Source organism: Myotis lucifugus, unplaced genomic scaffold, assembly GCF_000147115.1.
Source record: "Myotis lucifugus unplaced genomic scaffold, Myoluc2.0 scaffold_11, whole genome shotgun sequence".
NCBI lineage: Eukaryota > Metazoa > Chordata > Mammalia > Chiroptera > Vespertilionidae > Myotis > Myotis lucifugus.
Window position 1 is genome coordinate 14707936 of NW_005871059.1, and position 11619 is coordinate 14719554.

Consider the following 11619-nt stretch of genomic DNA (forward strand, 5'->3'; position numbering starts at 1 on the left):
TTTAAAAAATTTGGCTCTCAAAAGAAATTTCATCGTGTACTGTGATATTTGGCTCTGTTGACTAATGAGTTTGCTGACCACTGGTCTAAATGAATTTAAAACCAGAGGTGGTTTGTGTTTGTGAGTTTCTTCAATCCCCTCTAACTCTACTGTACATGCTGAGTTCCTCAGTGAGCTCAGATATTTGAGGGCAGCCAATAATTTCCCTTCAGCATTCCCCCTCAGCAACAGAACCAGATAATAATTACAGAATTGGCCCCAAACTAGTTTTTTAAAAAAGATTTTTATAGATTTCAGAGAGGCAAGGAGAAGGGAGAGAGAGATAGAAACATCAATGATGACAGAGAATCATTGATCGGCTGCCTTATGCATGCAGCACAGTGGAGATCGAACCCGCAACCCGGGCATGTGCCCTTACTGGGAATCAAACTATGACCTCCTGGTCTACCACTGAGCTATGTTAGCCCCACAACTACAGGTTTCAGACTGTTACGTTTCACTCATGAAAGGAGTGAAGGGGTATCCGACAATTTAAGTCATCATTCAAAACTGTAGTTTCACTTTACGAACCAAGTGTTCATCCCCACTCCAAACAGAAACCCAGACTAAGTGGGCCATGTAAGCATGAGTTTGGTACCTTTTCCTAGGTTTCCTGTGGAACGGATGCCATTCAGAACTTTTGTGCTAACACCGTGAACTCCACGCTTTCTTCCCTCGGCTGCAGTTTTGTTCCAGTTCCAACCCACAGTTATTGAGACCGAGACACGTACTTGTCTAAGGCTTTGGCAGCTTCGCGAATTCCGCGCGCGAGGCCATCGTGGATGAGGGCGGTCTTCAGCACCTCTTGCAAAGCAGTATTAACGTCCATTACACCTCCAGCAGCAATGCTGCAATGCAACAAACCAGGACGGTCAGTCAATTCCCCGCACACCGCCTAACGCCTGGGACTCAGCAGTCACCGGCCAGGCACGCTTAAGGCGCCAGGACGGACCCAGAGCCCGCGCCCTGCGCCTTCCCGCACCACCTTCCCGGCCCGGGCTCACCCTTCCTCGGCCATGGCGGTGGGTTATGGGTGGAGCCGAATCTTGAACGCACTGTAACACAAGACAGAAAAAGAAAAGGACATCGGTTAACTAAAGGATTGTTTAGGCCCTGCTACTTCTCGCCAAACCCAGCAAAAAAAAAAAAAAAAAGCCTAATCGTGCACCATAATCCACCCTCGCCTCGCTCAACTCACCCCAAGCCTCCGCCTCCGCGCAACTCCGCGGCGGCAGGGAAAGAGACCGTGTGCGCCCGCTTGACGGTATTTAAGGGCTGCCCAGGACCCCTGTGCGCATGCGCACTGCGGTCTTTGAAAGAGGTGACTCTGGTGGTGCCGGGCCTGGAGAATTCCTGTTTCCGGATTGATGAGCTCTGAGACTAGGACGCTGCTGCTCCGCCCATCACTGGGACGCGAGACAGGCAGCAACACGGGCAGCCTCACATCGATCTTCCCCGCCGGGGCGGGGCCTGCGGAGGCCCAGGAGCACATTCTACGGAGCGCGAGGGGGGCCAGGCGCGCATGTGGGCTCGGCCTTGTGAGACCAAGACCCGTGGTTCTCTGACTCGCTCAGAACACCCGTTTTAACCCTTACCTCGTCGTATGTGACTTCTGCCCGCCCGCGCAGCTGTGCCTTCCTTAGTGGGAACGCTCTCGGTTCGCCCGACGGTCCCTCTGAACGTCCGTGAGCGTGCCGTCCCGTGGGCGATCGCCACCCGTGTGCGTGACACGAGCCAACACGTTTTCGCGACTTCTAAGCACATGGCAGGTTGCACGCTCCCCGCGATCGTTAGTGAAGTGTAACCTTCCGCCAGGAGGCCGCTTCTGGCGGAAGGTTACATGGGAGGATGAGAGAAAAGAAAGGTTTCTCAGTGTAGCTGGTCCTACATGAAGTTCTTTTATTTACTTTTATTAACGCTGAATTGTCCCCTGAACCCGTTGTCCCGCGCAAACAGGGATTGAGTAGGTGCCTTGCAAACACCTCCAATGTGGCAGACGGGGACGGGGCCTGTGATGGCGCGGGAAGCGCAGCCGGAGAGCCCGGCGTCCGTTTCCCGGCCGGACCGGCGCCGTCGGGAGTGGAGTCCCAGGTCCCTCAACTCGGACTTTCCCCGGAGGCAGCAGTTGGAATTTTGCAAAGACAGGCCGTTCTCCCACCCACATTTTCAATGCAAATACCTGAAATACAGGCTAATTTAATCAGTACCGTCTTTATTTTTTTTTTTCCTTTTGTCTTAACGTCCTCTCCTGACACGTCGCCACGCCAGTCAGCACCTGTTCCGCGTCCGGTAGGTGCCAGCGCCGCTGACACTGAGCAGCGGACAGTTCCCGTCAGGCCGAGTGCCCGGCAGGAACAATGGTAACAGGATAAGAGTGCCAGGTCGAGTTAACCGGAATAGAGAATTCTAATAAGTTGTTATAATTCATTTTTATCTTTTTAAAAGCTTTCAGATGTTCATTTTGCAAAGTGTCGCCCAGCCGGCGTGGCCTGGGTTGTGGGGTGGATCCCCAGTAGGGGGCGTGCAGGAGGCAGCCGGTCAGGGGTTCTGCTGTCTCCCTATTGTAGGTGTTGGATCTGCTCTGGCCGGGGCTCAGTGGTTAGAGCCTCTGCCTGCGGGCGGAAGGGCGGCGTTTGATTCCAGTCAAGGGCTCTGACCTTGGTTTCAGGCTCAGCCTTGATCCTGGCGGGTCCAGGGCTCATGCTGGAGGCAGCCAGTCCATGTGTCTTTTTCCCATTCATGTTTCTCTCTGTCTGACTCTTCCCCCTCCCTTCCATTCTCTCTCTAAAAAAAAGAAAAAATCGATGGAGAAAATATCCTAGGGTGAGGATTAACAACAACAAAAAAAGTATTGCATCTGCTTCCCATTCATAACTCATCCTAAAAAGGTGTCCACTTAATTCGTTGTTCAATAGTTCTTTTTTTTTTTTTTTTAAAGCTGCAGCGTTTATACAAATGATAAGATTTCTGCCACTGTCATGCTTGGGGTAGGATTAAGATTTGAGCCAAATATTAGTCTATCTAAAGGCCACAGGGGAGGCACAAAGTAGCATGGGGGTTGGGGAGAGGGGGTGATGGGGAAAGGTAAGAGAAAGAAAGACTTTTGACTTGCGGCAACATTTGAAAATAGGCTCAAAAAACAGAAACCTGAGAGGATCCCCACGGGAGAATGAGAGAAAAGGACGGTATTCCAAGTGGAGGAAGGACAGGGCAGAAGCACTGACGCCTCCTTGGCTTGTTTGTAAGTTATCCGAACACATTTGTGTTTTTGAAAGTGAACGTGGTAAGTAGTATGCCAACAAGTTTTCCATTATCTGAAGTTCATACAAGTGAATATGCTAAACATATTAGTAGACTTCTCCCCCGCATCACCACCCTGCCCCTAAAAAATATTATGGAGGAGGCGAGGAATTTGGTAAAGACTCGGGAAACATAAATGAGGAAAGCAGTCATTGCCAAAGAACATATTTATATAGGGGGGAAATGAATAAGTACCTTTCAGCTCATTCTGTGGTTGGGTTCTATCTTCTGGCAGCTCGTAATCTATTGAGACTCAGGTATCATAGGCCTATGCCTTGACATTTCACCTTATAAATATCTTTTTTTGAAATATATTTTTATTGATTTCAGAGAGGAGGGAAGAGGGAGAGAGAGATAGAAACATCAATGATGAGAGATAATCACTGATCGGCTGCCTCCTGCATACCCTCCACTGGGGATCGAGCCCGCAACCTGGGCATGTGCCCTTGACAGGAATTGAACCTGGGACCCTTCAGTCCGCAGGCTGACACTCTATCCACCAAGCCAAACCGGCTAGGGCATAAATATCTTTTCTATCAGTTGTAAACCTCCCTTCTTAGAACTGGAGCTACTCTTTCTCTCTTTCTTTCTTTCTTTCTTTCTTTCTTTCTTTCTTTCTTTCTTTCTTTCTTTCTTTCTTTCTTTCTCTCTCTCTCTCTCTCTCTCTCTCTCTCTCTCTCTCTTTTTTAAATCCTAGTTATAAAATTGGTTCTATTCCCACAAATGAAGTTAAAGGGCACTCTGGTGGTTTGAGGGTTCTTCAATATAGATTCTCCTAGTTCATGTTTAAGGTTACCTCTTCTCAATTTTAGATATAGCCAAAGGTGGAACACTACTAAATAGAAACTAATGGCTAGAGACAGTCTTATACCAGCAGATTATAATACCTACATAATGTGCACAAGTGTGCATCTGAAATACATATGAAAAAGTAAATTCTAAAGTTTGTTTTAGGAACAATAAATCATAGTAAACAATGTTGTTTAGCAGTTTCTGTGCACCAGTTAATGTGCTAAATTATTGTCATAGCTTTTCTTCCTTGGTCATCTTTGAGACCTTATGTGGTAGTGTTGGTATTAGTCCCCTTTAACAAGTAAAGAAGCCAAGGCCTAGAGAGTTGCCCAAAGTCTCATAGCCAGTAAATGTGAAAGCTGGTATTTGAGCCCAGTGGCCATCAAAGATCATGCTTCTATGCTTCTAACCCTTCATATATTTGGACTAGAGGCCCAGTGCAAGAAATTTGTGCAAGGGTAGCGTCTCTAGGCCTGGCCAGCGATCAGGGCCAATCGGGGCCTTCCGGCTGCCAGCCAGGGCCTTCCTTCATTCCACACCACCCCCTGGTGGTCAGCACACATTATAGCGAGCAATCACATTCCTGGTCTCCCTGTCGAACTCCCGAGGGACATTGCATATTAGCCATATGTGTGTGTGTGTGTGTGTGTGTGACACACACACACACACACACACACACACACACACTGAGTTGCCAGGTTATTATGACTGGCCAGATTATTATGACCACCCCATAAGTACTTCGTTGGGCCACCTTTTGCCTTCAATACTGCGGCGATTCTTCTTGGCATTGACTCCACGAGATGTTGAAAGGTGATGCGAGGAATCTGACACCATGCCTGATGAATAGCATTGTCTAGTTCTGTGAGATTTGATGGTTGTGGAACCAGCTGCCTGATGGCTCTTTTAACTTCGTCCCACAAATGCTCAATTGGATTGAGATCTGGTGATTGTGGGGGCCACCTAAGCAAGGTAAAGTCTCCCTCATGTTCTTGAAAGCACTCCTGCCCAATACGAGCACCGTGGCATAGCGCATTGTCTTGTTGGAAGAAGCCATATCCATTGGGATACACCATCAACATCATAGGATGAACTTGATCAGCAACGATACTTAGGTATGTTGTGCTATTCAAACGTTTATAATGATCTGGCCTTCTAGCAACTTCAGAGCAAAATTATAGCTAATTTGCCTACAAACGTCAGGTGGTCATAGTAATCTGGCCACTCGGTGTGTGTGTGTGTGTGTGTGTGTGTGTGTGTGTGTGTGTATACACATATATATATATATGATTACCCAAATGTTGGAAAGAGAGCACTGAGAATTCAAGGAAAACTCAACATCTTATGTTGGTCAGTACAGCTGGTTCTACCTTATTGTGCAAAAAAAAAGTTGCATAGGTGGAGAAAGAGAATATTGCAGTGTTAAGCAGAAAAAGAGGGAACAGTTGAAATTTGGGTTTCTCATCTAAGTATACATGTTGTATTAGTTTGCTGGGATTGCCATAAGGATCAAAAATTGGGTGGATTAAACAACAGAGATGTATTGTTTCTCAGTTCTGAAGGCAAGAAACCTATCATTAAGGTGTCAGCAGGATTACTCAAGAATATTTTTAAAAATTCTCAGTGAATGAATAGGAAAAATAGAAACTATAAAAGAGGATACAAGATGAATATAAAATTAGTTTACTTTTATATTCAACTGGAGGCCCGATGCATGAAATTCATGCACTTGGGAGAGCCCTCAGCCCGGCCTGCCCCCTCTTGCAGTCCGGGAGCCCTCAGGGGATGTCTGACTGACGGCTTAGGCCAGTGATGGCGAACCTATGACACGCGTGTCAGAGGTGACACACGAACTCATTTTTTTGGTTGATTTTTCTTTGTTAAATGGCATTTAAATATATAAAATAAATATCAAAAATATGTCTTTGTTTTACTATGGTTGCAAATATCAAAAAATTTCTATATGTGGCATGGCACCAGAGTTAAGTTAGGGTTTTTCAAAATGCTGACACGCCGAGCTCAAAAGGTTTGCCATCACTGGCTTAGGCCCATTCCCCCTGGGTGGGACATCCTTAGCACTGCTGCAGAGGCAGGAGAGGCTCCTGTCACCACCACTGCGCTTGCCAGCCGTGAGCCTGGCTCAGGGCTTCTGGCTGAGCGGCGCTCCCCCATGGGAGTGCACTGACCACCAGGGGGCAGCTCCTGCATTGAGCATCTGCCCCCTGGTGGTCAGTGTGCATCATAGTGACCGGTTGTTCCACCATTCAGTTGATATGCATATTAGGCTTTTATTATATAGGATCAGCAAGTGATTTAAAAATTTAAATGTCAAAACTCCATTTTAATGGATTCTAAAGCCAAGATATTTAGGAATAAATTTGGCATGAAGCATGTAATACATCTACAATGAAAACTAAAACATTTCTGAAAGAAATTAAAGAATATCTACATACATGGAGAGATAGATCATGTTCATTGATTTAAAAACTCAATATTGACTGGATGTCAGTTCTCCCTCAATTGATCTGTAGAGTCAACAAAATCGCAATAAGAATCCCACCAGGTGTCTTGGATAAATTGAGAGATGATTCTAGCATTTCTACAGAAATTCAAAGGACCCAGAATATTCAGACTGCTTTTGAAAAAAGAACAAAGTTGGAGAATGTTCGCTACCTGACTTATGTGATGAATGCAAGTGAATGGAAGAAGCTGGTACTAATTAAAATCCCTCTGGTGAGGGGGCAGCATTTCAGTGAAGTGGGAACAAGGTTCTAACTACAATGTCTTGTGCTTAACTCCACTGGCCTCACAGGCTACAGATGGATGTCCAGTGGTGGGGCCCAGGTCTGTGTACTGGACCACTTCTGCGGTGTGATTTTAGGCATGTAGCCTCTTTGTGGTGTGTATAGTCCTCCTGATGATTCTATGTGCTACCAAATAATCTATGACAAATTTATTTTCTGCTTAAAATTGGCAAAAGTTGTTTCTTTTATTAGCAACAGGAATTTTATTAGCAACAGGCTGATACAAATACTAGGAAGAAAAATAAAGAAGGATGAAGGGACAAAGGGTGACTGAGGCTATATTTTGGATAAAGGGATAAGAATGAACTTCTCTGAGGAAGTGGCATTTAAACAGAGACCATATTATTCCATTTTAGTTTGGAAAAAGAAAAGTGTTCCATATGTGTATATATGTCTAAGATGATGATAGAACAATGTGAATAGATCATCATGTCAGGATGATCATAGCTCCCAAAGATACGTCCACATCCCAATCTCTGGAACATGCAAATGTTAGCTTTTTTAGAAAAGGGATCCATGCAAATGTGATTAAATTAGAGATATTGAGATGAGAACTTCATTTTGGATTTTGGCTCAGTGAAATTAATATTGAATTCTAGCCTTCAGTTCTGTATTGTTTTAATCTACCAAGTTTGTGGTAAATTATTACAGCAGCCACAGAAAACTAAACTCTCATCTATAACTCTCATCAACTATAACTATAACTCTTATCATCTGGAGGGAGGGACGGAAGTAGAAATTAGAAGTGGGGAGAAAGATAGGGATATGAATATATATGTCAATATCCTTTATATAAATTAAAAATAAATGAACAGAAAACAAGAATGTCAATTTTATGAAAATATATACAAACAAAAAGATTTGTATTAAACATGCAAGAATGATTGCTGTTGGGAATGGAGATAGAGGGGAAGAGATGACAACAGAAATGAAAAATTCAGTTGAAAATTTGGATGATAAAGTTGGGGAAACTTCCTATAAGATAGAACTAAATGAGAAAGAGATGAAAAGTAGACTAGAAAAAGAGTAATAAATTAGAGGGCCAGTCTAGGTGACCCAACATCTGCATAAAAAACAGTCCAGAACAAGAGAAAAAAAAAAGGGAATCTAGACATCAAAGAAATTATTCAAGGAAATTCTCCTGTACAGTTTGATTTTAGATTGGAGAGAGAAGGTAGAGTAAAATGAAAGTGGAGAACTTTACATAAAGATTCTGAAAGGTCACATTTGCTAGAGCTAATCCTTCGGTTTAGAATGGCTGTAAAGGCTCTTTTGACCAGCCCAGGAATCTACACTAATACAAGAGAAACATGGTAATTAGCGTACGACCGCTACCCTTCCCATTGGCTAATCAGCATATCCTTATGCAAATTAACTGTCAGCCAAGATGGCAGCCGGCAGCCAGGCAGCTAGAAGCGAACATGAGGCTTGCTTACTCCAGTGACTGCAGACTGCAACGTTCCCCGCCTGACTTGCCGGCCTCTGAGTTGCAACTCTAAGCAACTATGTACTATGTTGCAAATAAGAAGCTAAACAAAACCCCAGAAACCAGCTTTCAGCCTGCCGGGATCTCAGAGCTGAAGTTATACATTGTTTCGATTATAGAACGGCAAACAAACCAGATACGAAGCCTCAGAGCTAGAGCCAGAGCTAAAGCTGGCCCAGAATAAAATAAAAAAAGAGAAAAAAAGGAGCGGTTGGGAGCTTCAGTCAACAACTGCCAGTCTGAAAGCAGCCCTCAGCCCCTCACCCAGACTGGCCAGGCACCCAGTGGGGACCCCCACCCTCAAGAGGTATATGAACACCTGGAAAACAGCCAGTCATCCCCTTCATCTAGGCGGGTGGAAGAGGCCCTAAGGGGGGACCCCCCCCCCTGGATCCAGGGACAACCTTTCAGGGGCAAAACACAGCCGGCCCCCCAGGCTTTTTTTCCTTTTATAAGTAAAAAGGGTAATTTGCCTCCCAGCCCCCGGGATAAAGGTTGACCAGGGGGCAGCGCCCTAAACCCCTTGATCCCCCCTGCAGCTCTGTTGGTTACAGGGGGTGGGCCCACAACCCTCCCCTATCCGCCCTGCTTTTTTCGTGACAGGGAAAGGCCCCCCACCCCCCTGATGGGCCCTGCTCTGTGTGTGACAGGGTGCGGCCCCCCAACCCGCCCCCCCCCCCCACGGGCCCTGCTCTGTGTGTGACGGGGTAGAGCCATAACCTCCCCATCGGCCCTGCCCTGAGTGTGACAGTGGCGGCGCCCCAACCCTCTGATCGGCCCTGCTCTGTGAGTGATAGAGAGCAGTGCCCCCAACCTCCTGATCCGCCCTGCTCTGTGTGTGACAGGGGCGTAGCTCCTCAACCCCCTGATGGGCCCTGCTCTGTGCATGACAGGGGGGAGCTCCCCAACCTCCTGATGGGCCCTGCTCTGTGCATGACAGGGGGCGGAGCCCAACTCCCCAATCAGCCCTGCTCTGAACCTGACCAGGGCTGCACTTAGGGATTGGGCCTGCCCTCTGCCACCCAGGAGCAGGCCTAAGCCAGCAGGTCGTTATCTCCGGAGGGGTCCCAGACTGCGAGAGGGCACAGGCCGGGCTGGGGGACCCCCCTCCCCCCCCACCGAGTGCACAAATTTTTGTGCACCGGCCCTCTAGTCCTATATAATAAAAGCCTAATATGCTAAGTGTGTGGTCATTGGTCGGCCATTCAACCAATCAAAGCATAATATGCTAATGATATGCTAAGGCAGCTCAACCGCTCACTATGATGTGCTCTGACCACCAGGGGCCAGATGCTCTGACTAATAGGTTGTGAGAGGGGCCGGACATGCTCTGGAGCCCTCCTGTGGTCCCTCCCTGGCTGGCCAACCTCCCGTGTCCCTTCCTGGCCCCAATCGTGCACCAGTGGGGTCCCTTGGCCTGGCCTGTGCCCTCTTGAAATCCTGGTTGAGGGACTTGCCCCCCCCCCATAATTTCGTGCACCGGGCCTCTAGTTTTTACATAATCTTCAAGACCCAAGGTATCATCACAGCTTCAGGAAGCCATCCTGGACTCATTTAGCCAAAGTAAACAGTTCTTCAAATATACATCATAGAACTCATTGCATTAGAATAAATTATTAATTAATTAGTGTTTTATCTCCTAGAGCAGCAGTTCTCAACCTGTGGGTCTCGACCCCTTTGACGGTCGAATGACCCTTTCACAGGGGTCACCTAAGACCATCCTGCATATCAGATATTTACATTACGATTCATAACAGTAGCAAAATTACAGTTATGAAGTAACAACGAAAATAATTTTATGGTTGGGGTCACAACATGAGGAACTGTATTTAAAGGGCCAGAAGGTTGAGAACCACTGTCCTGGAAGGAGGTATGCTATTTGAGGGCAGAAGCCAGTTGCGGCTCATTCATCTTTAAAGTCACAGTGGTGGTAACTCAATAGTCCTTTGTTTTATCTTGGAACAGTGGGTAAAGTGAAAATATTGGACACCTCTATTTTTGTGCCAGAAAGTTGAGGGTGAGTATAAGGTAACAACCATCACATTCATGTAGCAAACACTCCACACCTTATCACCAGTGCTCACAGCCGCCCTACAAGATAAGCATTATATTCCCAACTGTACAGGTGGAGAAACTGACCTTGCCACCCAAAGTCACAAACAGCTAGTAAGTGCCCTGGATTGAAACGGGCATTTGGCCCCAAGTTCTTATTCCCAGCCACTCCACCCTGATTCCTCGACATTCATTATAGCTTTTGCAAACATTTTTTCCATTCTTTGTACTTCACATCAGTTCATTCATTTCCAGTTTACTAATCTCTGGCTTCCGTGATTGTATCACTACACCATTTACCCATTGTGTAAAATGACCCACTTTTAAAAAGAGTCCGGCATGGCCTGCATGGTTCAGTGGTTGAGCGTGTACCTATGAACCAGGAGGTCATGATTGGATTCCTGGTCAGGGCACATGCCTGGGTTGTGGGCTCTGATCCCCAGGAGGGGGACTGCAGGAGGCAGAGGATTTCTTTCTTTTTTTTTTTTTTTAATATAATCAATATTTTATTGATTTTTTACAGAGAGGAAGGGAGAGAGATAGAGAGTCAGAAACATCGATGAGAGAGAAACATCGACCAGCTGCCTCCTGCACATCTCCCACTGGGGATGTGCCCGCAACCCAGGTACGTGCCCTTGACCGGAATCGAACCTGGGACCTTTCAGTCTGCAGGCCGATGCTCTATCCACTGAGCCAAACCAGTTTCGGTGAGGCAGAGGATTAATGATTCTCTCTCATCATTGATGCTTCCCTCTCTCTCTTCCTTCCTCTCTGAAATCAATAAAAATATATTTTTAAAAATAATAAATAAATAAATAAATAAATAAATAAATAAATAAAAAGAGTCCGCATGAGCCCAATTTTCCAATTCACATTTGTGTCTTTCAGTTGAGGAACTCCATCTTCTGTGTCCACATAAGCATCCTTTCTTACTTTTAGTAGAAATACATTTTACTGATTGTAAGGTAGGGGGTTCCGCTATATGGACTATAGACTCGTCCTCCTTGTCTTATTTTTATTTGTATTTTTTCTTACACAGAACGAGAGAGTGCAGCATATCCCAGATGGTGGAGTATGATAATAGCCTGTGTCTTTAAATAAAAAGAAAGGCCCTGCCCCGCCTCCAGGAGAGGCTGCTAGGAGCTG

At 46.1% G+C, this 11619-nt stretch overlaps 1 protein-coding gene, 1 long non-coding RNA gene and 1 other non-coding gene across 5 annotated transcripts in view; 1 reads left to right on the plus strand and 2 right to left on the minus strand.

The window, feature by feature from the left end:
* The window catches only part of RPS12 (ribosomal protein S12), a 3849-nt gene extending 2463 nt beyond the window's left edge, over positions 1-1386 (minus strand). For all 3 annotated transcript variants that reach the window (XR_002828137.1, XM_006084465.3, XM_023750252.1), the window contains exons 1-3: positions 1238-1386; positions 1044-1094; positions 771-887 (exon numbers count right to left, since the gene is read on the minus strand). Coding sequence is in view for 2 of the 3 variants with exons in the window: in XM_006084465.3 (XP_006084527.1) it covers positions 771-887; positions 1044-1057 (131 nt within the window). In the remaining variant the exon portion in view is untranslated. The remainder of the gene's footprint in view (positions 1-770; positions 888-1043; positions 1095-1237) is intronic.
* On the minus strand, positions 479-550 carry LOC111825031. Its single transcript, XR_002828145.1, has one exon. It is a non-coding gene; the product is annotated as a small nucleolar RNA SNORD101 (small nucleolar RNA).
* Positions 1387-2074: 688 nt separating the features above from the next.
* On the plus strand, positions 2075-11615 carry LOC111825027. The gene is made up of 3 exons (XR_002828138.1): positions 2075-2328; positions 3170-3280; positions 11513-11615. It is a non-coding gene; the product is annotated as an uncharacterized LOC111825027 (long non-coding RNA).
* Positions 11616-11619: the final 4 nt, after the last annotated feature.